This window comes from Bombyx mandarina, chromosome 10, assembly GCF_030267445.1.
Source record: "Bombyx mandarina strain Sakado chromosome 10, ASM3026744v2".
NCBI classification, from domain to species: domain Eukaryota; kingdom Metazoa; phylum Arthropoda; class Insecta; order Lepidoptera; family Bombycidae; genus Bombyx; species Bombyx mandarina.
Window position 1 is genome coordinate 11,157,456 of NC_143217.1, and position 27,568 is coordinate 11,185,023.

General features: G+C 37.5%; 1 protein-coding gene across 8 annotated transcripts in view; it reads left to right on the forward strand.

The window, feature by feature from the left end:
- The window catches only part of Rbp6 (RNA-binding protein 6), a 564,515-nt gene that overhangs the window by 514,426 nt on the left and 22,521 nt on the right, over positions 1 to 27,568 (forward strand). For all 8 annotated transcript variants that reach the window (XM_089730415.1, XM_089730414.1, XM_028174640.2 and 5 more), the window contains 2 exons: positions 9,752 to 9,834; positions 27,404 to 27,488. In XM_089730415.1, the coding sequence (XP_089586541.1) occupies positions 9,752 to 9,834; positions 27,404 to 27,488 (168 nt within the window). The remainder of the gene's footprint in view (positions 1 to 9,751; positions 9,835 to 27,403; positions 27,489 to 27,568) is intronic.

Below are 27,568 nucleotides of genomic sequence, written 5' to 3' on the forward strand. Positions count from 1 at the left end.
CTAGAATTTTATGAAACAACTGCTCAGCGGTCGGTTACATAGGGTTTGTTTGTTATGCGGATTTGTCGGGGGAGCTGAGTCATTTTGTTTCGCTCAACTGTATCTAACTACGGCTATAAAGTCGGAAACTAATTTGTATTACGTAGTTTTCCCTTATGGTGCTATTTTTAGTGGGCATTTAGGTTAATTTTACTAACAAACAACTAGTTTATTTCGATTTTAATTACATAGTGTATGTTTTGATATATGATTTGTGCGAAGTGAAATAAATTTACCAGTGACGGAAAATAATTTCGGCATATTTAACAAAAATTGGGTTATTTCTCATTATGAGCTTGTGTGTACTATGTCACCGTTATCAATTTTTGCTCCAAATCTATATATATATAAAAATGAACTGCTGTTCGTCAGTCTCGCTAAAACTCGAGAACGGCTGGACCGATTTGTCTAATTTTGGTCTTGAATTATTTCTGGAAGTCCAGGGAAGGTTTAAAAGGTAGATATGAAATATGAAAATGCTCGGAATTAAATAAAAATAACAATTTTGTTTTTCCTTTGATGTGTCGCCCGTCGGACGAATTCCTTTTGTTTGTTTTAAGTTTATATGATACAAAAGTTTAGGTCTTTTATTTATCGATTGAGGCACTACGAAGTCTGCCGGGTCAGCTAGTTAATCATGTATTTATGTTTAAAAGGTAACCGCTCTTTAAATACAATGGAAAGTTTGATCCGGTTTCATTACAGTGACGCTATTCATATTTTAATACGCAACCAATACCATGTTGGCTGTAAAGAAACCTCGCCTGCCGATTTATGCTATAAAAGGAAAAATCCCATTTTTCAATGCAGATCAACGCTTTATCGAGCTTAGCAAATACGTTCAGCACTTATTCACGTCCACTCGTGAAGCCCCTTGATAGAACAATTGAACGCATCTCTCTATATAGACCACTCAAAAAAATCAACAGGAATAAATGCTTAGATTCAATTTTTTTATTTTTTTTCAATTTTTCCTAAGCAATTATTAAATAGCGGTAGGTAGCGGCTTGACTAGTGGTAGGCAGCGGCTTGGCTCTGCCCTGGCATTGCTGAAGTCCATGAGTGACGGTAACCACTCACCATCAGGTGGACCGTATGCTCGTCTGCCTACAAGGGCAATAAATAAAAAATACGGGTATAATTTACATTATTTTATTTCTACCTAATGAAAGCCATTGGTCAACAAATGTCAGGTACAACCACAAAAAAAAGACGGTACCAAGTTCAAGATTGAACAACGGATTGATCGCATGATTGTGAGAATACCAGAATAATGTATATTTGTGTATTTTTCTAAGCTTATTAAAATACAATCTTCCAAAGCCAACAATACAAAATCTCTAAAAACACAATACTTCAACAAAACGTCTGACAATACACATAAGATTGCTTCCTTAAGCCGAGGACTCAAAGACATCATTAGGATAATACATTTCTCAGTTATATTCTGTCATCTTGCAACGTTTATGAGAAAACAAGTTAATCCTTAATAAGACTGCATCGAGATAACAAGAAACTGCATCGTTTAGAGTAAGTTCATAGTGAAATCGTCCGACGATAGTCTGGTAGGACGGAGAAAGAGGATTTGTAGAATAGATTGAAAGAGAGAGACGGCGTCTGTATCGTGAGTGCCACGGCCAATCAGCCCCAGGCCCTTGAAGGAGTATCGTGAAATGTTGAGTCGTCGCTTTTATTACGAGATTTACAGACTAGACAACAAACAATACGGCGCTATATTCTGTTCAGTTTGATTTACGTCGTTTTTGGCGATCTTTTACATCTATCCAAGTTTTTCATTTATAAAACGCGTAATGATTTCCTTTCTTTGAATCATAAATCTCTACATATTTGATAGTAAAAAATAATAATAAAAAAATAGTCAATGGTTGGCCAAGTATTTCGCTAAAGCAAAGCAGGCCCAAAACTGAACTTACGCTACTTTTAGCCGAAGAGATTTTTCTTTTTCGTATATTAGTTCTTTCCCACGTTACTTCAGATTTCAATAACGCAATATTAAAGTCTAGTGGGAGTTCAGCGTGTTCCATAAAAGTTACAAAGCTGTATTGCCGAAAAACTGTTCAGGAGTGCTGAATACATAATGGTAGATTCGCAATAAAGCTGAGGTCACTCGTCGCCGAAGGCAGTTCGGAACCCCTCGTAACTTCACATTTATTAAATTGACTTGCTGACCATTGATTTTCATACAATGTTGCCCGAGTCTGGTTTCGTAAATTTTTATCAACCACGTTGTAATGGAATTTCGTTGATGCAGTCATAATAGGAGTTACTTATGCAATTTTGACAGAAAATATATTGAATTACTCCACGTTCGTGACTAATCAGGTAAGATTAGTATAGTTCTGCTGTATTTTTACAAATTACTTCTTCAAAACAATCATAAACCACACTTCAATGATTTGAAAATATTCAAGTCCCGAAGACTTCATCTCTATATTTTTCAATTTATGTCATCCTAACATAAACAACACCTATATAGAAGAGCCAAAGCAAGAGAGAAGGATGGAAGAGATTTTAACCACATTAAGTGAGTGAAAGATATTGCAGGACGAGTGTTAACAAATGATGAGGAAATAAGCGATAGATGGAAGAAGTATTTTGAAAGATTGATGAATGAAGAGAATGACTGGAATGGTGAACTACAAAATGTTGCGATAAATACTGGTGTAGTAAGGGAAATAAGTATGCAATAAGTACGAAAGGCTGTTCAAGATATGAAAAAAAAAAAATCTACTGGAACAGATGAAACAGATGGACGTGGCTGACTTTATTCTTCAATAAATTGTTCCAAGAAGAGGCCATGCCTGACGAGTGGTGAAAGTTCACTCGTACCTGTATTTAAAAACAAAGGTGACATACAGATATGCGACAATTATAGGGGAATAAAGCTCATGTCGCATAGTATGAATGTTTGGGAGAAAGTGATAGCGAGAAGAATGAGAGAGGAGAGTGAGGTATTACAGAACCAGTTCGGGTTCATGCCGGGACGCAGTACAACGGAAGCCATTTTTTCCCTTCGTCAATTGTGAGAAAAATACCGCCGTGCAAGTAAAAACGTGCACATGGTCTTTGTTGATTTGGAAAAAGCATATATAGGGTTCCCCGTGAGGTTCTGTGGTGGAGCATGAAAGTGAAAGGAGTGCCAGGGAAATACCAGCGGCTTGTTCGAACTATGTACGGTACTGACGAGTTCAGTGTGGCGGTAGGCTTACACCAAGGATCAGCTTCAAGCCCTTACCTAACAATGGGTACCCTAACATCGAACATACAGGAGGACTTACGACATGTGACGCGCAGAGAGAAGATGCATGTGACTAGGAGATGTATGGAAATGGTAGTGCAAGGTAGAGGGAGAAGAGGTCGATTGAAGAAGACATGGATGGAGTGTGTGAATGACGATATGAGAGACAGAGGAATGAGTGTTGAGTGACGGCTGACAGAAAAATTAGGTGTACCGACCCTATCTAGTAGGAGAAGGTGGAGAAAAGAAGAAGATGTCATCCTTACATAAACCAATAATTTTATAAATCTACACAAAGCTTGGCAGTCTTAAAACTTGGAGAACTTAAACTTTTTATTAATATTTCACATCTGTGTTATATACGAGTATAACAACAATTTAGATTTTTTCAATAACCATAACTTTATTCGATACAAATTTAGATAAGATTAAGATGTGAGAATGAACAGTGAATGTGATCGAATGTACGAATTGCAGGCTCAAGAAATACCAAATCAGTAAAAAGAAGATTGTACACGAGGGTACACTCAATAAAATAAAAATGTCTAAAAATGCATACATTTGTTAGACATAGAATAAATTTCGATTACTGAAGCTAATTCACTGACAAATGGAACTGGAATTCCTACAAAATTCGTACACCCAAACAGCTGTACTAATAAATGTTCATTTGGTACGTCTAATAAATGAGTTGTAATGTACGTGAGGTTTAGTTCTCAATCTGCGCGGTTTCGTGACTGTATCGCAACATAATACCGATACACATTACTCACAATAAATTTTATATTAGAACTATGTGAGATACAAAAATGGATAGTGCATCTTTGCGAAGCCCTCATCTTATAATGGAACTTGTGTAATATTTGGAGATCAATTCTCAATACTCGATTTCACACGACATATAAAGACAGGTTTTTATAAAACCTAATAACGGAAATGAAGGACTTGATCGGTACGTAAATACATGGTTTTGATTATCCATTACGAATGTTTATTACAAATCTATATCTACAATTTTCCGCGGAAATTATAAAACAAACAGTGGTGGAGCGCTATGTGCTTAGAGATTGAAAGCTTGCATTTACTTTAAAACCTGATCGTTGCATAAGTAACTTACAAGTGTTCACCCAGGACAACTATAGTAACCACAAGAGTATCTCGCAGGATCCCGTCTTCTGGGGGCGATCCCGCAAATCCCGTCTCTAGAGCCCCAAGCACGTCTCCACTACGGGCTTACTTCGTTCTTGTATGCTCGGAAAAATCATGCTCAGATAAAATTCTGTAGCGATTTAATCGAACAGTACTTCCTTATATCCTTTTGAATCATAAAAGATTGAAAACTTGTAAACAAAATAGTGAATTCCAAAATTTTATAATTGCGTGACTACACATATTATTATGTATATGTAAGTTTTTATTGTAAATATGTTGACAAACTTTGCTTTTGTCCAAATTTTTTTATGAAATCTTGAATATATAAAACTTTTATATATCGACTGAAGATACAAAAAGGAAATTGAAGCTTCCTAAAGCAAAGTAAAATTTTTAAACTGTAACTCAACATAATTACAAGCTTTAATTTTCAAACACCGGTTACAAATTCTTATGGCTTCATTACGTGCGGCAAAGTAACTACTTCAACGAAATTAGAAGTAATAAAAGCTCACTAAATTGTAGATAACATTCTAGGAACAACCATATCTGAAATCGAATTTTGCCCAAATCTAAAAATGTAATTCACAAAAACATATAATAAATTGGCCTCGAAAAAAATATTTTGCACCTGCCCCAAAATATATGGAGCAAATCAATTGATTGGTGTATACCATTCTACGTTTTACAGTCTATTACGTTAGGGAATTTCCACTGATACAACGCTACAAATTCGGGCAGTAAAACAATGCGTTCGAGGCACTCGCAGTCAGGTCACCATCACGGGCCAAACAGTGTCGTAAAACAACACACGCGCGAATAAAAAGGACGGAATCTTATTAAAGTAAATATTTATGGCAATTCTATCAACCGATTGGACGAGGGTACACTCGCCCTTGATAAATTGTCCTGCCGGTTGCGGCGTAACAACCACTCTCCCAAATATTTCTCGTGTTACCGATAGCTCTAAAAAAAATTTCGATGTTTGATTTATGACATAATTTCCTTTCACGCCTTTTGATAAGTTCTTTGGAATTTATTGAGTAAATACGTTAGGGAACGCTTCTTTAGATTATTCTCTTCGTCGTACGCTTTGTGTTTCTTAAGTAGTTAGAAAAAAACAAGACTTAACTGAAACGATTCCAGAATAGTGCTCGTATCAAACGCTTGAAAGCGTTTCAGGGCAATAAAACAAGTTGAACAAACTTTTGGATTTTCAAGTTGAGCATCTCAACACAAAGCGTAGCGAAGAACGGTACTGTTTCCATTTACTTACCTGATTCGTGAAAATAAGGGTGTCTTCACGCAATCAAGGCGTCGAAAAAGTTGACAGCTTGTTCCTTATTCAAATAAACAATAGAAAAATGAAGATGAGCCAATTCTCTCTCAAATCTTGTACATATTTTCCTTAGCTCTCCGAATTATGTTTAGACTTACACTTTACTCAACGTGCATTAGAATTCCAGCATCTATTTGTTTTGGCATAAACGTGCTCGTTATTCGGCGCTCTTGGTCCGATAAAATGTTTTCGTTTTCGAAAATTATTGTAGTTTATTCAAATTTATCGCTGTGGCATTATCCTTTATGAAACAATTTCTTATATTACATTCGAAATTCAGTTATGCAACTTCATAAAAAAAATGTCAATCAAAATTATTTTATGAGTCTTTATTAACTAGGATTAATTTACGTAAGTAAGCAGTAGTTAGCTCTTACACAAAAACATTTAGCTAATGGTTCAGTAATAAAATACTGACAAGCGTTGACCACATAACAATAGTCAGTTTTCAATATCAATTTTTTTAGGAAAGTGTTTTAATATTATTGTTCTTTCTTCTTCTTTAATGTTAAGTATGTATCGTGAATGGTTCTTCTTCTCAGTCGGACACTCTTGTCAGAGTGGTCGTGATTGCGCTGACGCTGTATGTGCAGTAGGACCCGTTAGGTCGCCCATGTTCCCGACGACCGCCCTCCAGACAATGCACTTCCAGGTCTGGTGGTTCGAAGCGTTTCGAGTACATTCGACCATAGTGGACTCAATTGCCTTCTTTATTAGGTCAGTCCAGCGGGTCGGTGAGCGGCCGCGTGATCTTCTGCCTTCCACCCGGACCTGGACTACCAGTCTCTCCATCGAGTGCTCTTTTCTGGAGATGTGACCAAAGAATTTTAAAACCCTCAGTTGCACAGTTGACGAAAGTCGGTCTTTGATACCGAGTTCTTTGAGGATGGATGCATTGGTGCGGAATGCCATCCATGGGATCTTTAGGAGGCGTCTCCAGCACCACACCTCCAGTGCATCGATTTTACGGCGATCCTGCAATCTTAGAGACCAGGCTTCGGCTCCATAAAGAAAGATTGGAAACACAAGACATTTCATCAATCGTGAATGGTTACTTGTAGGTTGAAAGTAGTTCAGTTGTTTAGTCTGTAGCAAACATTATATCACAGTGAACTAGTTGATAAAACTTTACGCAACTATTACGCCAGAGGAGGACATTCCGAATGATATCTTAATAATTGTACACGTATTTCGTATTACAATAATGAAGCGAAACAATAACAAAAGTTCGGACGTAGGAGTGCTGCCATTAGAAACTCCGGCGCTGATCATTTGATTGCTTGTACAGTTCGTTTCTAACAAAAACATATCAATACTCATTTTGTAGATAACTAAATAGTAATGTAATGAATCGATGAATATTGTTTACTGGATTTTTTGTGTTTTTCTGTTAGTCAGTCTTTGTGTACTTTTATCCTTATACATAGTAATAGAAGAGATACAAAATAAATGATGAGGATATTCTAAGAAACGTACCCACTGAAAAATAATTTCTCGATGAAAGAAATATTAATATGAAAGCCTAACAATACGAATACCCACGTCGATAAATAATTAATTATAAATTATTGAATATTCGCCGAACGAAGAATCCGAAGAACGTGAAAAACAAAACTACTTTGTTATTCAATTACACAAATGAACACTCCGCCGGAAATATAATACATTAGCGGCACTTGCAATAAATTATTTTATTGCAATACCAAGAACACGAAGGTGTAACATTGGAAAAATGTGGTACAGCCCGCTGCGTCGGCGAGGCCTAACGTTGTAACGCGAGTTATCGACGGCTACAATAAGTCGCGTTTTATATGGTTATTATAGCGCTATAAACGGCACCGGCCGGTGTTTCATACAGTTCCAGGGCAGATTATACTGGCTACGGTCGGGTAGGGGAGAGGCCGCCCGCTGTCAGCTCCACGTGCCTCCCGACAGATGTGTCGAGATATCCGATATCGGGAGACACATTCATAATCTTCGCCTCAACCTCCCGCTTCTTTTATTAAAATGACGAACGCAGCGATAACGCAGGTGCGATCCAACAAAGAATTAATAACGATTGAGCGCGATTCGCAGATGCTCGGTCTATAGAATTTATGAATTCAAATAAAATGTATTGATTTCAATTCTTGTAGACTTTATTTTTGGACTTTGATTTAATTAAGGAATTAGTTCATCGATTTGATTTCAAAACTTTCATTAGCGCTTTCGTGCTCACGGAATCCTTTTCTTACGCAGTGATTATTTATCTTCTCCATTGTTACGAGAAGTGACGTGGACGAATTTCACGAAAATACCCCATTTATCTGGAGCGAGCACACAAAGGCAACATGAAACCCGAAACTTTTTACGTGGTCAGTGACAATGCCATTTCTCTCTTTTCTCTTAACGTTTAATTCCTATATTTTACTTTCGTTGTACCTCGCTCGTCATTCTGATGGCAAAACTATGATTCATTATACTATTTTTTTAATATTAATCTAGGAATTCGCAACCGAAATTTCATATTTGCTCAGCCATTTCGCCCGCAGATAACTTTACCCGACGGCCGACATTGCTTACTTCCTACTTTATTCGCTTTACAGACCCGCATAAATAAAGGGGAAATCGGTTTGCCGACACGCAACTACACGATTCACTATCTGCCTCAAATCTTAGGCTCAGAACAACGCTTCACTCAACGGTTTACGATTCTAGCCCTCCTATTTTATGTAGCTAATCGAAGCGACCTACCAAAACCACTAGTTCACGGAAACGATTTTATTGAGAAAGGAATAGCGAGGAACCGATTTACTTGTTATACAGCGCCGACCTTACAATGCTTAAAGAAAATACGGTCATCGACGAAACTCGACTTAACCCTTATTTGCCTTTGGGGTGTTACTATCTCTGCTTCGATTTCGACGCAAAGCCACCCGCTCGCGCGTGAAATACAAAATGTGTCCTACTTTCGACATACATTTTTTTCTGTTTCTTTTGTTATCATATTATAATGATGAAATATAGTAAACAAACTATTAACAAAATGTAGGAATATTACAATACATTTACAAGTTTTCATGCTAAGTTTGTAGAAAACACGAACACCTAAAGAACAGAGTCCCGTCAAAGTTTAAGTAGAAGTGACGTTGATCCCGTGTCAAAAATATCTATGACGGTAACATATGCCCGTATCAACACGTGTGGACGTGAAAAGAACGATATCAAAAGTTTTGTAGGGGATACAAGGGTGTATCTGCCGGTATACATGTATGTCAGCATAATCGTGGCGCCACCTTCTGTTTGTAGAGCGGCCCGCTAATGCTATTTGCCGGCTTGGGTGGACACGTCACGTCAGACGTGTGTGTCTTAATCGTTAGCAGACAGAAACACGTTCCTACCGTTGCTTTGTTTGGTTTGTCACCTTAAACGTTAACTTTAGTAGCTTCGATGATTATGTTAAGAGTAACTTGGGTCTTGATGTGCTTATTAAACACTAGAGACTAGAGCGCAGCCATTGGAAGTTCACGGAAAATCTAAATGGTACAAAATCAAATTAACAGAACTCAATAGCCTTTTAGAGAACATTTTAAGGGTATTTATGATATAGGCGAGTACAAAAGCGAGATCGACAATAGCTCGTACCGTGCCACGTACAATATTTGATAGGTGTTGTCAAGCACTGATTGACGCGCCTTTTGATAAAAACTTTATTCGAATTCTGCTTTAATTAAAACTGTATCAAAAGATTGGAATTTCAAGTCCTGATAACTTGAAATGGGTTAAATTCAAGAAGTTTTCGGACTTAATGTCTGAGGTTTTAAGTTGTGTTCCGATACAACTTGATAGCGGGTTGTAATTAATCGTAAAGCCAAAAGCCAAGCAAAGTTTTTGACTAACTTTTGTTTGATAAATCCTTTGACATTTCAATAAGATCCTGAAATTTAGGTATGTGGTTTAAAATATGCGTTTACTTGTTCCAGGTTTTGGCTTCGTCACATTTCAAAGCGAAGACATAGTAGATAAGGTGTGCGAAATACACTTCCACGAAATCAACAACAAAATGGTGAGTGAATTTATATTTCATACATGCTCTAAGTAAAATAGGCAGACAGAATAGTTACCAAAACTCAAAGACAACACAACGCTATATAGCGCTGCTAACTTTGAGAAATAAGATTAAACTCTCAATACAATTAACACGACGGTCATAAAACAAGACCTGACTGAGACTGCACCCATTGATGAGGAGTTACAAAACATTCCGTATTACGAGTAATTAAGATAGGTACTATGAGTTTAAGGTTTAAGGACTTAAGCAGGAAAATAGACAAGGATACCGATATTACGGACAGGACAGCATAGGTAGGAAAGTAGGTCAAGGATACCGATGTTATGGACGGCTGGTAGGGAATTAGTAGGAATAGTTCGAGCAGTCCGGGGATGCATATTTTCGTGGCCCGATGAATATTAATTAATTAATCATAAAAATTAATTTCTAATAGACTTCAACCTGTAATCCCTCAGGCTACATCTATGGCTGTGGTTCTTTTGTGAACCTCTTCATTCTACATTTGTGAGCCTTCTTTCTCCATTTTTCTTTAGGTCACTTTGAGCCTTCTGATAAGGCCTATTGTAAATGACCATATTTCATAGTCATATTTCATAGGGTAACCGGATTTAAGTACCTGGGGCATTGGGTCACAGATAGCATGTCTGATGAATTGGACATTAAGAGGGAGCGTAGGGCTTTGGCTGTGAGAACTAACATGCTCGCCCGCAGATTCGCACAGTGTAAGGATGAAGTCAAACACACACTATTTAGGGCATATTGTCAGTGCTTTTACACCTGCAGTCTGTGGACTGAGTACACTCAAAAGGCGTTTGGAGCCCTGCGCGTCCAATATAACAACGGCTTCAGGGCACTGATGGGGCTGTCTCGGTACTGTAGCGCGTCGACGATGTTCGCGGAGGCTCACATAGATGGCTTTTACGCGATCATTCGTAAGCGCGTGGCCTCCGCGTGGCGCCGGCTCCGGGACAGTCCGAACAGCCGCGATAGGGAGTCGCTATTGCTGCCCTATACTGAGGCACTGGAATGAAGTCCATGTTGGCTCAAGACCAGCCATGGCCAATGTAAAATAAATAAAATGTACTTTTTTTCGTATTACTAACACTTCATATGGAATTTAATTCTGAAATAAAAATTTATTATTATTATTATTATATAGTCAAATTTTCGATCGACCTCTCAAAGGAACACTAAAATGTGATTAAAGCAAACAACAAAAAACTGTATTAAATTTTTTTCTATCAAAATATTCTAATGAAACCAAAATCCGTCACATTCATTAACCCTAAAACCGAATCACGAATCAACTTGCACAATCTCAACATTGTCGGTCAGATATCAATTAGGAACGAAAGAGAAGGCTGGCAGAGTTCCAAACAGAGCCAATAAAACACCACTAAAGCTGCCTTTTACTGTGTTTAGATTTTTCCCCGCTACGAAAGGGGGTGGCTGTCAAGTGACAAGGGTATTCGAGATGTAACCACTAACTTTCTCGACGGATTAAATGGATAGATAATGCTTATACTAGTTTACGTTCTTGTCTTGATAAATCGGTTTTAGGTTTGCAGTTATTATCTTGCAGTGATTTTAATGGCTAATGTGGATATATATTTTTTAACACAAGTACTTTGTGAAAATTTTCGATACGGTTTATTATTAAAATTTGATTCTAAAATACAAATGAAAAATCTCAAATCAATCGTTGCTTATCTATAATATTACTAATTTCCGATCTATTACAATGGCGCTCACTATAAAATAAAATTTGATATATAATATAATAAATAAATAAATATAAATAAATAAATATTTACTAACAATCACGCCACGTTAACTGGTCCCGTGATAAGTTCGTAAAGAACTTGTGTTACAGGTACCAGATAACGGATATAAAAGTAAGATTTTTATTATACACATACATATATTTAATATACATCCATAACCCTGGAAAAGACATTTATATTTATCATACAAATATCTTCCCTTGGCGGGATTCGAACCCGCGACCCCCTTGTGTAGTGACCATGTCAGTTACCACTACACCAGACGGTCGTTAATTATTAGTTAGTTTAGTTAATTATTAATTAGTTAATATGACGATAGCTTTTAAATTATGTTTTTGACGGCTACAAGCTAGCAAGGTTTTCCGGTACTATTGCAACCGCAAACAATACGAGACCCTAAAAAGTGGACTTAACTAGGAATCTTAAACATATTTCATAAATATTTTTGTACTGTCATATTTCAGACTCCTAGTGGGAATCGAACTCCGACAATGTAGTACAACAGTTAGGGAACCAGAGTAACGAGGCGATGGATAGCTTATAGTGATGTTAGGGCGTATTCTAAGTCTACACGAGTAGGTACCATCATCCGTCCGTTTGCCGCGAAACTGTCATGGGTTCCGGTTTGAAGGTTGAGAAAACCATTATGCAATACAATTCAGAATTCAACCTAATATCTCAAAGTGGGTAATGGCATTCACGTTATGGGCTCCGGTAACTATTTAGCATCAGATGGTCCCTGACTTTAACTTCCCGTATAAGCGATAAACAATAAATCATGAAACCTTCTTAGCGTATAACTGTGTATAATAAAAGTGTAATAGATGCTTTGTGGTATTAACCCATCCTTTATTTATCCATTACTAGTCACCATTTACAAGGACCATTACAATCATGTGAAGCTATAAACTTTGCCCTCGATTAACTTGTAAACCATGACACGCACATGTCCAGTGTCTCATAAATCCACTAATTTTATTTATTATTCAATTTTGATGGAATTCTTTAATTGTTTTATAAATAGAAAAGTTATATGGTATTCCTGTACTTATTACACCTTTAATAACCGTTATTTTATTAATTTAAGGAGATAAGCTCGACAAAATGTTGTATAATACGACAAAACCATGCATGTCACCCTTTACACCCGACTCGTCAAGTCACAACATCAGCGTCCCGCCAAAAGTTTTACCGTCATTATCATTCATCTCCGTTGAAAGGAGCGGGAACGAACACCCTTTCCGGCGTCGATGCGTATTCCCTGATTATTAATGCTTGTTTTTTGTGTCTTACCCCATTGTTTCGCGTCTAATGGTCGTACGAAATTCACGGCATGTGTCGGGCGGAATCACGGAGGCGATACTCGTCCTGAGCGGAGCAAACAACGAACAAAGACATCAAACAAATGGGTAGTGTTTTAGAGTAATTACGGTTCGCTTCCGTGCGAACGAGAGGTGAACTCTCTTCTGGCGCGCGCGTTACACATACCTGTCAGAGAATCGGACGAACCAGACCTCTATCGCTTATTATTTCTCCCCTACTCCGTTGCGTGTCTGGGAAAATGATCAATGTAATGACAAACTCCTGTTCCGCTCAGAGTCGTAAACAACAAAACTTAATACGGACAAAAAGTAAAAACATTGTTTCTTTTATGTTTTTCCGACACTTCCCCGTGAATTAGCGTACCATTCTCTGGTTATATTGCCTGTACGTGACTCGAAAACGAATCGGATCATTAAAATTTTGCCTTAGTAAATCGTAAACACATGCGATAGTTATGTTTACGTACGCAATAAAGAAGACAGAGGCGTCACGTCACCGCCGACGTTTACATCGCGAGTAGCTACCATCGTAAATTTAATATGTCATCTTCTATATTAAAATGGTCGTTAAGGTAATAGCTACTCCGCCTTCCCGCATGACACCAGTAGGGTGACGATATGACGATATGCATAAACCAAATAAAAATATAAGGGATCATCGACATAAAATGTATGATCGAAAAAGCTACTCAATGATACACAGCTAATTATTAAAAGAACTGACAAACTATGCCTCATAACAGATACAACAGGTACAATCGATTACAGAATTCATTGAAATTTCGTTAACTGGCGGTAGGACGTCTTGTGAGTTCGCACGGGTAGGTACCCCCGCCCTGCCTATTTCTACCATTAAGCAGTAATGGGTTTCTGTTCGAAGGATGGTTCAGCCGTTGTACGTTAAAACTGAAACATTAGAACACATATCTCAAGGTGTGTGTACCGCGTTCATACCGATTCATCTTTATTGGGCTAAGAAGTTTCACTCTTATCTGCTCTGCGCACGATCATTATTCGAACGCATAGTTTAAAGTACGCATAGTTTTTTAGTTACTGGTGGCAGGACCTCTAGTGAGTCCGCGCGTGTAAGTACCACCGCCCTGCCTATTTCTGCCGTAAAGCAGTAATGCGTTTCGGTTTGAAGGGCGGGGCAGCCGTTGTAACTATACTGAGACCTTAGATCTTATATCTCAAGGTGGGTGGCCGCTTTTACGTTATAAATGCTAATGAGCTCCGGTTACCACTTAATACTAGGTGGGTCGTGAGCTCGTCCACCCTATTAAGAAATTAAACAAAACTATATAGTATTTATTACCTTATCATTGTAACAAAGACAAAGTCTTATGTGTTCTCGTCAAACTTTAACACATCTAAAGCGACAAAAATCTTTGAACTTAATCAGAGTACTAATGAGGAGCTCAAAGCGTCTTCATTGTGCTTAAAATGATTATATAATTATTAACGCCGCGAGACAGGAAGACTGGATGGTGTTGCACTTTGAAACATAAATACAGGTCTCCATTAAAACGTTCGCTACAAATTTCTCGTCACTCCATTACGTCCTTACACATTACAGCCTTAATTGTTTCCGCTTAGCATGAATTTTAGCAACAAAGCACTGGCATACCTCAAAATGGGTAAAATAACGTCAAGTTGAAGAAATTGCGTCAATACCTTGATTAATGAGTGGAAGTTTTTAAGAATAGTTTGGAGTTAAAGAAGTATGTGTGTAGAGCGTGGACTGTATTTTGTGCTGGTCGCTTCAATAATTCGATATATTCAGAGAGAAGGTTATTTTTATTTTATTTTAATGTAGTTACAGCACGTGCACGTACGACCTGAATTGTTGATTGATTTACAATGACTGTGTTGTCAAAATTATTATTCTATTTCAAAATTCAAAAAATAGTTATACAAACTTCATGTTTAGAATTGCTCTAAACAGTATGTGCTGTCGTCATATGATACGAATCACTGATTTTTCAAATAGTACTCAAGTACCCGTATTTGGGATTGTTGTTAGCCCGCACAGGTATCTGTAATCGTTTTGTTGCGGAGCAATTGTGGGTTCCGTTTGAACACTTAGCAACAACGCAATTCAGACTACGATTTGAAATATCAAAATGGGTGGCGACATTCACGTTGTATTGTCTATAGGCTCAACTAAACTTAATGCAATAAAAAAACAATTCAAGTCTAAGCCTGCTACCATTTACAACAACCTTTCGTTTATCTCTCTCAGGCATGGCTGTTACAGATTTTACGTAGTGTCTACTTCTTCTTCTTCTTAGTCGAATACTTCATTGCTGAAGGTCATGTCCCTGAAAGCCCTTCGTGGCTCTTTGTACCGTCAGCTTCCATTTGCTTCGGTTTTCGGCTTCTCTCAGGGCGTTCGCAACAGAGAGTCTAGTGATCTGATCCGACCAACGGTTTGGTGGCCGGCCGACGGGTCTTTTCCCTTCTACCTTGTTCACCACAATCAATCTTTCAAGGTTGTCTGTTGGCCGCCGAGCAATGTGACCAAAGTAACCAAGAACCTTCTGGTAGCAAATCGTCGGCAGTCTCGTTTCTATACGTAGTGTCAAACCCTGAGAAATAAGACTAAAGTCCCGATTGCAAAGAAATAAAACATATCTTACACTTCAAACAAGAAAATACTCGTCGCCAAAGTCGAACCACAAGATAGACCACGCTACTCAACATTTAGTTGCTTAAAATGAAACCTACTCCCGGCGTAGCATTGGCTCGAAATATTTATATTTAAAGTTCGCGCATAAAACACGCATCGGCATCCATCATTCCTGAGTTACAAGTTCGAAGACTGTACACGAGTTCTGCGAATACGCGACTTTTACGACACAAGCAGCGAACAAAACCCAAGCCTGCTCGGGTTCGAGTTTTGTTCGACGAGAGTCAGTTTTTATCGAACGTTTCACTAATGGCGCGCCAAAACAACGTAATGAAAATGGTTGGACAGGATTGGAAATCCCAAATTTGTACTTCCCATGTTTTTTCTCTAAGCACTGTTTGTTCTCATAGGTATACCAAACTGTAACTTTACTCGAGACCTTAGAACTTATATCTCAAATTAATGCGTTCGCTTAGAAACAATACGCAACAACGATAGTCCAGATAATAACCATTACCTAAACGCTGCCGTAAATACGTTCGAAGTAGATACGATACATTCCTCTTCCCCGATCGTGCATGAGGCAAACAAATGGTTTCCGTTTAGGAAATAACACTAAAAGTAGGCACATTTGAAACTGCCACTTAAATCTTGGGAGCCTCGATAGCCATTTCTCTTTGCGTCTTAACAGGTCCTCGGAAGGGTCCTGGATGTATCTCCGTCGTTACTGCCACATTAAACAGAGGCCCGTACGACCCTGTACGGTTGAGTCTTTAATAGATAAGAAGATAAGAAAAGGGTTACAGTCTGCCATTACAGCGCAACTACCACAATTATATAGAAACTCCGTTGACGCCTAATAGCATGATAACGATAATTAATTGGAGAATTAAGAAAGAGAAAATCGCTTAATATTAAATATTTAGATCAACAAAATTGAACGCACTACGGTAAATTGATTTCACAACAAAAACACACAATACAGAAGGGAATTTCGTTAACAATGAAAAACAAAAGATTCTTTCGTCAATTCTGTTCGAAATCAAGTGACGTATACAAGAATATCTAATATAGGAGTACAGAATTCGGCCCGAGTATTTCGCGTCGAACAATCAATCACGGATTCCTCCGCACCGTGATTACCATAAACTCCCCGCTCTAGCCGGACCCGCCTAAGCTCTATCGATTTCGACGGTACCCATTTTTACGCCGTTCATATATCAACGACGACCGTCCCTTTTCATTGAAACTTACAATTGGCAAGTTGCGGCCTCGAGGATTTGACCGGGTCTTATCTAGTCCTCTCCCAAGTTTTTCGGAACGTAATGCTATATAGATTGCGAGCACTAAAACGGAAAGTTCGGTGTCGCATTTGAGAATTGTTAGAAGTAACAAGTTCAGTTTCATTTTCGTTGTGATTCATCAGAATCTTCACTCAGCTCTTTATTAAGAGCTGAGTGAAGATTTCAGTATTCTGAAATTAAGTACTTTACGTTTCTTTTCCATGAAACCCTAATGCTGTAATATAATTAAATAAAGATCTTGGATTCTCTTTCTTTGGTAACTAATTCTAGTAAAATTATGAAATATATTTTTCTAGCTTTTTAATCATAGTTAGTTGAATTTAAAAATTTATTTAAATACATTGATAAGAAAATGTATAGCTCTATTATAGAAATAAACTATTCATCTCACACCAACATATAAAGCGTTCTTTTAAGATCATCCATACATATGTATGTATGTGTATTGCACTCAGATTCAAATATAAGCTTTGATCTCAATATAGATCTAATCATTCGTTGAACATCCAGTTAATTTCCTATGTACTATAAATTTAATGGTTATAAAGGGCCGAGGTATAACGCACGCAATTTGGCGCAACTAAGTTTAGTCGAACGTAAAACGTAAATTATAGCTCAACAGGCCTTTCCGGCCATTAACGATTTCTACTTCGAACTTAAATTTGAAGCGTGAAAGAAAATTAATTAATCACACGTGCTCCTTAATGAACCAACTGTACCTACTCCGTGTATGTGCATAATTGCTTCTGAATTCATTATGTTAGCGGAAAGTTTTCATAGTCAAGATTGTGATGATGAAAATCTTGAACGGAAATATTATACTCGATTACGTCGCAACGCTAATCTCGGTTTAAACGAAAAACAGTCGTACCGTAATGCAGTTAAAGATTCTATTTGACTAACTAATGGAGGTCACTTAATAGCGTGACGCAGTACCAAAGGCCGCTGGAAAAAACGCGTTCAGGGAATTGGCAAAACATAGTGTGAGGAGTCAATCGGACATGTAAAACAAAACTTACGAAGCCACCAAGTGTATAGGAAAACATAAGTCGATGGCACCTAAGTTAAATAACCTAAATATTTTTATTTTTTATTGCTTAGATGGGTGGACGAGCTCACAGCCCACCTGGTGTTAAGTGGTTACTGGAGCCCATAGACATCTACAACGTAAATGCGCCACCCACCTTGAGATATAAGTTCGAAGTTCTCAAGTATAGTTACAACGGCTGCCCCACCCTTCAAACCGAAACGCATTACTGCTTCACGGCAGAAATAAGTAGGGCGGTGGTACCTACCCGCGTGGACTCTCAAGAGGTCCTACCACCAGTAAAAAATACTAAATAATAATCTAAATCTTTAAGTTTTTACCGAGAATAAGTCTCAAGATCAAATAACTTGTAACTAGTACTTGTTATCTATTGCGAGAGACGCGGTAATCGCATCCCCTTTAAGTTTAGTAAGAAGGCACGCGTAATTGAAACAGTGTCATTGCGTAGGGAGACAATAAAGTAGCGAGAGTGTTGAGGGCACTGGCGTCATCAATAAAGGCCATACGTTAAGGCAGGCCGGTTCATTACCGGGCTCGGTGCCGGCGTCTCCACATACCCATTACGGGGGAGTTAGGAGACACGAGCGGCGATAAATAGCGGCCAAGAAACCCTGCTTTATTTCGCCTGCACACAATTTCATTTACATTAGAGGTGCTGAAGCAACTCTCCTCCTGAGACTCGTATGAAAGTCGCGTACAGATTCATGCAAAGCATGTTGCGACACTTCAACTACGTGCCGCAGACTGTAATCTAGTCTGTAGTATCGTTGCAAAAGATAAGGCTGTTCTGTGCCAACCTACTTAATTACTACTAATTGCTGGAGCAGCTACACGTACTTTCTCATGTAATAAAGTTTCCAATGTAGTTAGTGGATTTCGAGAAAACTGACAATTCTGTCATTTCAGTTTACGACAATTTTAAAACAATATATTCCTTTACTGAAGCGTATTTATCAGTAGCCATGAAAGAATAAAAACATTTAATCATGATTTTTTTTATTGCTTAAATGGGTACACAAGCTCAGAGCCCACATGATGTTAAGCAGTTACTGGAGACCATAGACATCTACAGTGTAAATACGCTACCCATCTTGAGATATAAGTTCTAAGGTCTCAGTATAGTTACAACGGCTGCCCCACCCTTCTGCTTCACGGCAGAAAAAGGCGGGGTGGTAGTGCCTACCCGTGCGGACTCACAAGAGGTCTTACCACAAGTAATTACGCAAATTATAATTTTGTGGGTTTGATTTTTATTACGCGATGCTATACCTTCACGGTGGAAGTCAATCGTGAGCATTTGTTTAGTACGTATTTCATTAGAAATATTGGTACCCGCCTCCGGGATTCGAACACCGTTGTATCGCTATATACGAATGCACCGGACGCCTTATCCTTTAGGCCACGACGACGTTATATCGACGATATTATATGAAACAGTAATATAAAATAGTAAGAGCTACGTACTTTAGACTGAAAATGCATACAACATTAAATGACACTGAAATGCAGTGTAAGTAAGATATTAAATCAAATTAATACAATATCTTCAACGTTAATAGAAACATTTTGTTTTACAAATTAAAAGAATCTTAATGAGATGCAACCGCAAACAAATATAAGTAGTTTAACAATCTCTATATATAAAAATGAATTGCTGTTCGTTAGTCTCGCTAAGACTCGAGAACGGCTGGACCGATTTGGCAAATTTTGGTCTTGAATTATTCGTGGAAGTCCAGGGAAGGTTTAAAATTTGATGTGTCCCCTTGATGTGTCTTTTATTTATCGATTGAGGCACTACGAAGTCTGCCGGGTCAGCTAGTTACTTAAATAAAATCGTACGCCTGTAACGCTCAGGAATTCAATACATTGTAATTTCATATGAATTTGCCGAGAATTTTTTCTAGAAGCTTTTCTGCGTACACGGAAATACTTTTATAAGGTTCGCGTCCCCGTTCTGGGCTAATATACAAATTTCATTATACTTTTCGATTGCCTAAACGGCGCGGTCACCATCTAACTGGACATTTCGGATCGTAATACTCTTTTTCCCCTACGCTCAAGTGCCTTTTTGAGCGTGATACGAATTAGTAAGGCAGCGACTGCGGCGTTAATCGTGTTTACTTACAATTGCAAACGGTCGCTAATACAGTTGAGTACTTACCGATAACCAGGTCGCTAGCTTTGCTTTCAATTTAATTGGCGTATTTGTTTGTTCCGCTCGGTTATACAATTGCCGGCGTGATTTTGTTTCAATTAACATTCAAGTAAATTTTGGTTAGTTACGAATTTAATCTACATCGACGTAATATTTTTTTTTATTGCTTAGTTGGGTGGATGAGCTCACAGCCCACGTGGTGTTAAGTGGTTACTGGAGCCCATAGACATCTACGACGTAAATGCGCCACCCACCTTGATATATAAGTTCTAAGGTCTCAAGTATAGTTACAACGGCTGCCCCACCCTTCAAACCGAAACGCGTTACTGCTTCACGGCAGAAATAGGCGGAATGGTGGTACTTACCAGTAAACAAGAGTTCCTATCTACCAGTAAAAGTGGTAAAGTATCAAATGGCTTTGATTATTTTCTAAGCGTATCGAAGAAAACAAAATAGAATAACAAATCAAAGTTATGTCAATTCAAGCGTGTGCTTCCTTGCAATAATAAATTATAAAAAAATCCGTTCAGCGTGATCGATCTAACCAGAAATAGCCGCGGGCGTTTGTTGGACTTCGCGGCGCAATGAATGTTGCACGCGTCGCACCGATGCCGCACCTTAATATTTAATGTACACCACCATTTCTATGACGCCGTGCGCTATTTAAAATTCAACATCAAACATGTCACGAGTATTTCCTGCATTCTTATTTAACCACTTAAATGTAAATATGTCTATGTAATGTTGCCTTAGTGAGGGGGTTATTTTAACGTGATTCAATGGAATACGAAATGAATTATGTCGAGAACCCAAATATTTTTTTCATGAATATCGATCAAGCATCTACCAAGTCTTCTATGGCTGTATGTCTCGAAAGGTATTTGTACCGCGTTCATACCAATTATTACTTTATTGGGTAAGAAGTTTCACTCTTATCTGATCTGCGCATGATCATTATTCGAACGCATAGTTTAAAGTACGCATAGTTTTTTAGTTACTAGTGGCAGGACCTATTGTGAGTCCGCGCGGGTAAGTACCACCGCCCTGCCTATTTCTGCCGTGAAGCAGTAATGCGTTTCGGTTTGAAGGGTAGGGCAGCCGTTGTAACTATACTTGAGACCTTAGAACTTATATCTCAAGGTTGGTGGCGCATTTACGTTGTAGATGTCTATGTGCTCCAGTAACCACTTAACACCAGGCGGGCTGTGAGCTCGTCCACCCATCTAAGCAATATAAAAAAAATGCAAAGTTTTTTATTGAAACGATTACATGAAAGTTTCCATACCATTCAAAATACAATACTTCCAGATAGAAATAGGCAAAAGCGTAAGTGCCCACTCGTGCTTATGCCTCATCATCAGTTTCTATGATGGAATTACAGGGTTAAAACTTAGACAGGAAAATAAATAAGTAGACTACAGCTATAAAAAATGTACAGGGACATAAGTATCATAAGATTCGAGTCTAAGATAAATTTTGGAATTGAATGAAAATAAATAAGTAGACTACAGCTGTGAAAGATGTACAAGGACATAAGTATCATAAGATTCGAGTCTAAGATAAATTTTGGAATTGAATGGAAATAAATAAGTAGACTACAGCTGTGAAAGATGTACAGGGACATAAATATCATAAGATTCGAGTCTAAGATAAATTTTGGAATTGAATGAAAATAAATAAGTAGACTACAGCTGTGAAAGATGTACAGGGACATAAGTATCATAAGATTCGAGTCTAAGATAAATTTTGGAATTGAATGAAAATAAATAAGTAGACTACAGCTGTGAAAGATGTACAGGGACATAAGTATCATAAGATTCGAGTCTAAGATAAATTTTGGAATTGAATGAAAATAAATAAGTAGACTACAGCTGTGAAAGATGTACAGGGACATAAATATCATAAGATTCGAGTCTAAGATAAATTTTGGAATTGAATGAAAATAAATAAGTAGACTACAGCTGTGAAAGATGTACAGGGACATAAGTATCATAAGATTCGAGTCTAAGATAAATTTTGGAATTGAATAAAAATAAATAAGTAGACTACAGCTATGAAAAATGTACAGGGACATAAGTATCATAAGATTCGAGTCTAAGATAAATTTTGGAATTGAATCCAACACGTCCTATCCATCGTGGCTCGGTCTTCGCGTTGCTGTCTAAATAAATAACGCAACGTTTTTGAGTAAGTGCGTCGAAATTCGAGGAAAAAACGTTGACTCTCGCTTATCTTATTCCTTCGAACAACAGTTACGTAAATATGGAGAGAGCTCCCGGGGCGCGGAAGAGTATTTCATTATCCGTGACCTGTTGAGCGCAAGATTTGTGACTCATCTCCTTGACGTAACGACGTACGTTCGCAATACGATTTTTATATAAGACATCAAATTTTCTTTAGTATTTACGTGCTTAAGTTGAGCACGCATCCGCTGCGTGAATATTTTCCTATTTTCATCAATGTAATGAACAGAAAACGCGGCTTCTTTTTCCGTACAAACACACTTAATAAATGTAATGCGTTTAAAAACGCAAAGTTACGCGTTTCGGTTTGAAGGGTGGGGCAGCCGTTGTAACTATACTTGAGACCTTAGAACTTATTCTCAAGGTGGGTGGCGCATTTACGTTATGGCGATGTCTATGGGCTCCAGGAACCACTTAACACCAGGTGGGCTGTGAGCTCGTCCACCGAACTAAGCCATAAAAAAAAAAAAACTTAAGCAGTTGGCCTTAAGATTTTTACAGCAAGGTTTTTATATGAAATTCAATGCTCTCACCTACCATACGGTGCTCTTTGCAGACTTCCGCATAGCGGCAATCAGGGCCAGGCAAGCGATGATGCTCTGTCAATACCGAGGCGAGAGGTTGCCCTGATAAACTTATCTGACTCCTCTCCCTTTGGGCCCTTCCCCCTGTCGTCTCCGTTTATCTTTTACGTATGTTACGCCCGCACCGTGTTTACTATCGCACAAAGTCGCTTAGCTTGTACTTTCTTCACGTTTTATATCATTGGCGTTTATCGAAAGTGAGATGCCTTTTTCTTTTTATGTTTAGAAGACCATCAAAGATCAAAACCCCTCAGTTTAGTTCAGCATCCAACAATTTATATTCGTTTACGTACAGAACAAATTGTTATGCTGTTTGGCAAGAAATAGTATATTTGGCGTATTGCCCCGAAGACCGCTACAAGTATCTTGCACGAAATATAGAAATAAAATTCAGTTAATGTCACCCAACTGCACTGTACCATTCAAAGACATCTAAAAATAAATAATCTTAAGTCAAACATCAGCAGAAAAACATTTATATGTCTCTTTATATGTCATTATATGTATACTTGTATACACATAATAAATAATGATATATTTTGTATATCCAATTGAAATTATGTACAATCACTGACGAAAATGTTTATATTACTAAAAGTACAAACATAAATTGAACACTGTAATTGAATATTGTAACGTACTCAGTCGTGATTTATTTAATGTTATTTGAAAATACAACGTGAAAGCTTTCAATGAGCCTCATCATTCGTTAAAAGCTGTCCAAATGCTTTACATTCAAATAAAATACAGAATCGAGATCCTAAAAGGCAGACACAATTCTTCTGCCTCGAATTTATTGACATTACTGTTTTACCTTAAAAGGTTTCACTCAAAATCAATCGAGTGAAAATTTAATGACTCCTTTCAAGTTCGTATTAATTCACCTTAACGTGCAAACCGTGGGCCGAAGTGGTGGAGTGTAAAACGCGGTGTTCTCTCGCGAAACAATTAAATTTTCCATACATCGACAGCGTAAGAAGTGGAGTTCGAAGCATGGGTGCGATGAGGTAGCGTTACGCCGGCCCAGTTAAGCTGAAGATCTTAGCGCGTTCGTCGAACATTCAATAGCGATCGATAGGGTCGGAGGGAGCGCCAGCCTACCGGGGGCTAAATACAATTTACCTTTGTTATTTTTCGTGTCATTAAACTGCGTCGCGATCACGAATGCTTGATCGGGATTGCGAACTCCGATGTGAATTGTTTGTGAGCTTTTGTTTCCCCACTCCGTTTGGCTGCGACGCGACATCAATTAACGACCGAACCCCTCCCTGAATTTTCTTCATGTATTTCGATTTGATTAAATACTGGTTTTAAAAGAGGCTTTTTTTCTTATTTCGCAAATAAAAAATGACAAAAACATGTATGCAAATCACAAGCCATTTTCACAGGTTTCCAAATCCCAACGATGCTAAATCAGTTTTAACTATAATAAAAAAACTAACAAATATGAAAATAGTACACTGGAGTTGCAATGATTTTTTTTGTAATCCATAATCCATTTTTAGTTTATTCAGTCTCAGTCATGTTTTCATACATATTTTTCATTATTTTCATCAGTTTTGAATAGACATTAAGCTCTCAAAGGTATCGGCTTCAGATACGTGTTTTTCTCTGTTTAATGTTGCTTCCATGTCATCTCCTGACAAAGGAGTTCTTACTTCAATATTATTTATAAGTCAATCAGTAGCTTAAATAATCCATAAATCGCATTCTCTTTTCACTGCTGGTGGAGCTTTTACGAGGCCATCGGAGTTCGCACCGACTCTCTCTGCTTCTGCTGCCAACCAATGACACGATTCGGTCTAAAGGTGTTGCAATAATAGTTCAATGCAACACGGACATTTTCGCTAGTCACTATTGTTATGGGCACAACTTCAGAAAAAATAACCTTGTTGACGTTTCCCGGTTGTATCTATGGGTTCAGATATTGTTAACACTATTGTAGTAAGCAATAACACAGACGCTACCTCGTTATACTTGTGCATTTTTAAAGCTTCATTGGATTTGATAGATCATTGTGCTTGTTAAAATTTTATGTCTACTATTTAACAAAGGTCCCAATGTAACGTAAATATGTATCTAAAAAACGAAACTTAACTACGTAACAACATATTACATAATAATTGGTAACAGACAAAATTTATCTTTTTTTTTTCATTATCCAAGAAGGAAGAATTTTATCCAGTGGCAAACATCTTTTTGCTATCGGATACAAAAAGTATTTTTCTTAAGAATTAAATATCCGGTATCTAGGTATGAAACTTGGGAGACACTCAACACCTTAAAAACTCACTCACTCCACACTACGTTAATGCGAAAGCACGTAGTTTCACAACGAGGCAGAAACTTTGGTAAAGTGCACAAAGTGCGCGAACGCCATAGCAAAGCCTTCATTTGTCGCCGTGTGACGTCCGCATGACAAATGTGGACCCGGCTTTATGTGCTAACGGGGACACGTAGTGATTATGCACACTTTTAAATTTAAGTTTAAGTGCTTTGCACGTTTGTCTCAGGTATAATGATGAATAGATTTTAAAAAACATAACTTATTTTGGTTTTGCCAGTTACAAATCTGATTAGAACGATTTTTACGATTTCATTTTAATTTTAAAAAAAACACAACACAGATATATCTTTAATTTTACTAAAGTAACACATATACTTACTAAAGTAACACGTAGTATTTTACATATAAAGTAAAGTATACAAAAGGCCGGCAATTATGATCTATTAAAAAAATATATTACTAATATTCCTTTCGAAGTGTCACTTCGTGTTTTTTACAATACTATGGAACTCTTTTTTTTTATTAATATGAGCATGTAAGGCTATAACAAATATGAAATAAATTAAATTAGCGTTGATTTAAAACAATGATTTTGTGACACTATCAATCACCTAAGGAATAATTTATTTCAAGGAATCTTCTAGATTAATTTGAGCATCGTCTTAAAGTATCCATCCAAGTGGATTTTAAATAAGCCTACATATTTTTCTTAAAGACCGCGAAAATTCTATTGCTCGAGTTTTGGGTAAGCGTAGATTGGGTAATTTATATTTGCCTCCTGGCCACCCCAATTGGGGAGAGGGAAGATATAAGCTCTGAAGAGAGTCATACTGTTCGTTAAAATTACTTAATGGATCGATTAAATGTAGGGTTTAATTATGAGGTACATTAATTTACGTTCGTAGTCGGTGGCACGGAACAGGGATTAGTTCGAGGCTAGATATATCAAGTGTCAAATATTATTACTTGCTGATTTTATTAGGTAGTTATACGACTGAAAAAAGTAAACAATGTCAAAACATCCGATTTTTTAATCCAACTATGAAATCAATTATTAACTACGAATTCTAAATTAGTAATAACATATTACTGAAAACTTTATTTATTTATTTATAATAAATAAAAATAAATTGCTGTTCGCAAAAACTCGAGAACGGCTAGACCGATTTGGCTAATTTTGGTCTTAAATTATTTGTGGAAGTCCAGAGGATTAAAAGGTATATAAATATGAAAATGCTCGGAATTAAATAAAAATAACAATTTTGTTTTCGCTTTGATGTCCCCCCGTCGGACGGATTCCTTTTGTCTTTTATTTATCGATTGAGGCACTATGAAGTCTGCCGGATCTGCTACTTTATAATAAATAATTAACAATCAGTTGAAGCCTGGAGAAATATTACGATTAGTTTTGAACAAGAAGCCCTTTAACTCACCAAAGCACATTAAAATTCAATTTGCGACCGGAACCGTGAAACGAAACTGATTGTCGAACGATTCCATTGCCTCCTTTATTCCATAATTTCACAAGTCGAACCTGAAAGGGTATTTGCTCAGACCTGCATACTTCAATTTTGACTTAAATTGAGCATATTGTTATAACGAAGTCTCATATTTAGTCCCGAGACAAGATTGAATTTCACTGGTTTTCACGCTTGACATAGCTCATGTTCTTAGGAAATATGAAACACAAAACGTAATCGTAAATCCAATTATACTGGAAATAAACTTTGTATCTATATATTAATACGTGAAGCAAAAACTTTGTACCCATTTTTACGAAAATTGCACGGACGGAGGAGTATGAAATTTCCCACACTCATAGAGACTATAGAGAAGGAGTGTAGAATGTTAATATTTTTGTAAATTGTGCATAAAAAATACATTAAATCAATAAAAAAAACATTACACACACTACTATGTATTTGACACACACACATATTTAACTTTTTATCCGCAATTGTCAAACTTTTGTTATTGCTTAAAGTTTGTGGTCAAATTGAGAATAGGTTAATATTGTTTATCTTTAATATTATTTGTCTATAGTGTAGTCTTGGTGACATCTGTAGAAGTCTTTGACAATAGAGCCATAATAATGTTCAAACTCATAATTTCAATTATAATCCAATTTCGACTACTGCGGGACCACTAGTAATGTTAATTATCCGTTATATTTTGTCAACGAATTGAATGAAATGAAATTGTTTCAGGTGGAATGTAAAAAAGCTCAGCCTAAAGAAGTTATGCTCCCAGCAAACCTGGCGAAGACGAGAGCTGCCGGTCGCGGCGCGTACGGTGAGTTGTTAGGTAGCGGCGTCCCCGTCGGCGGAGTACGATACGCGCCGTATCCCGTCCACGCGCCAACGCAGTTGTTA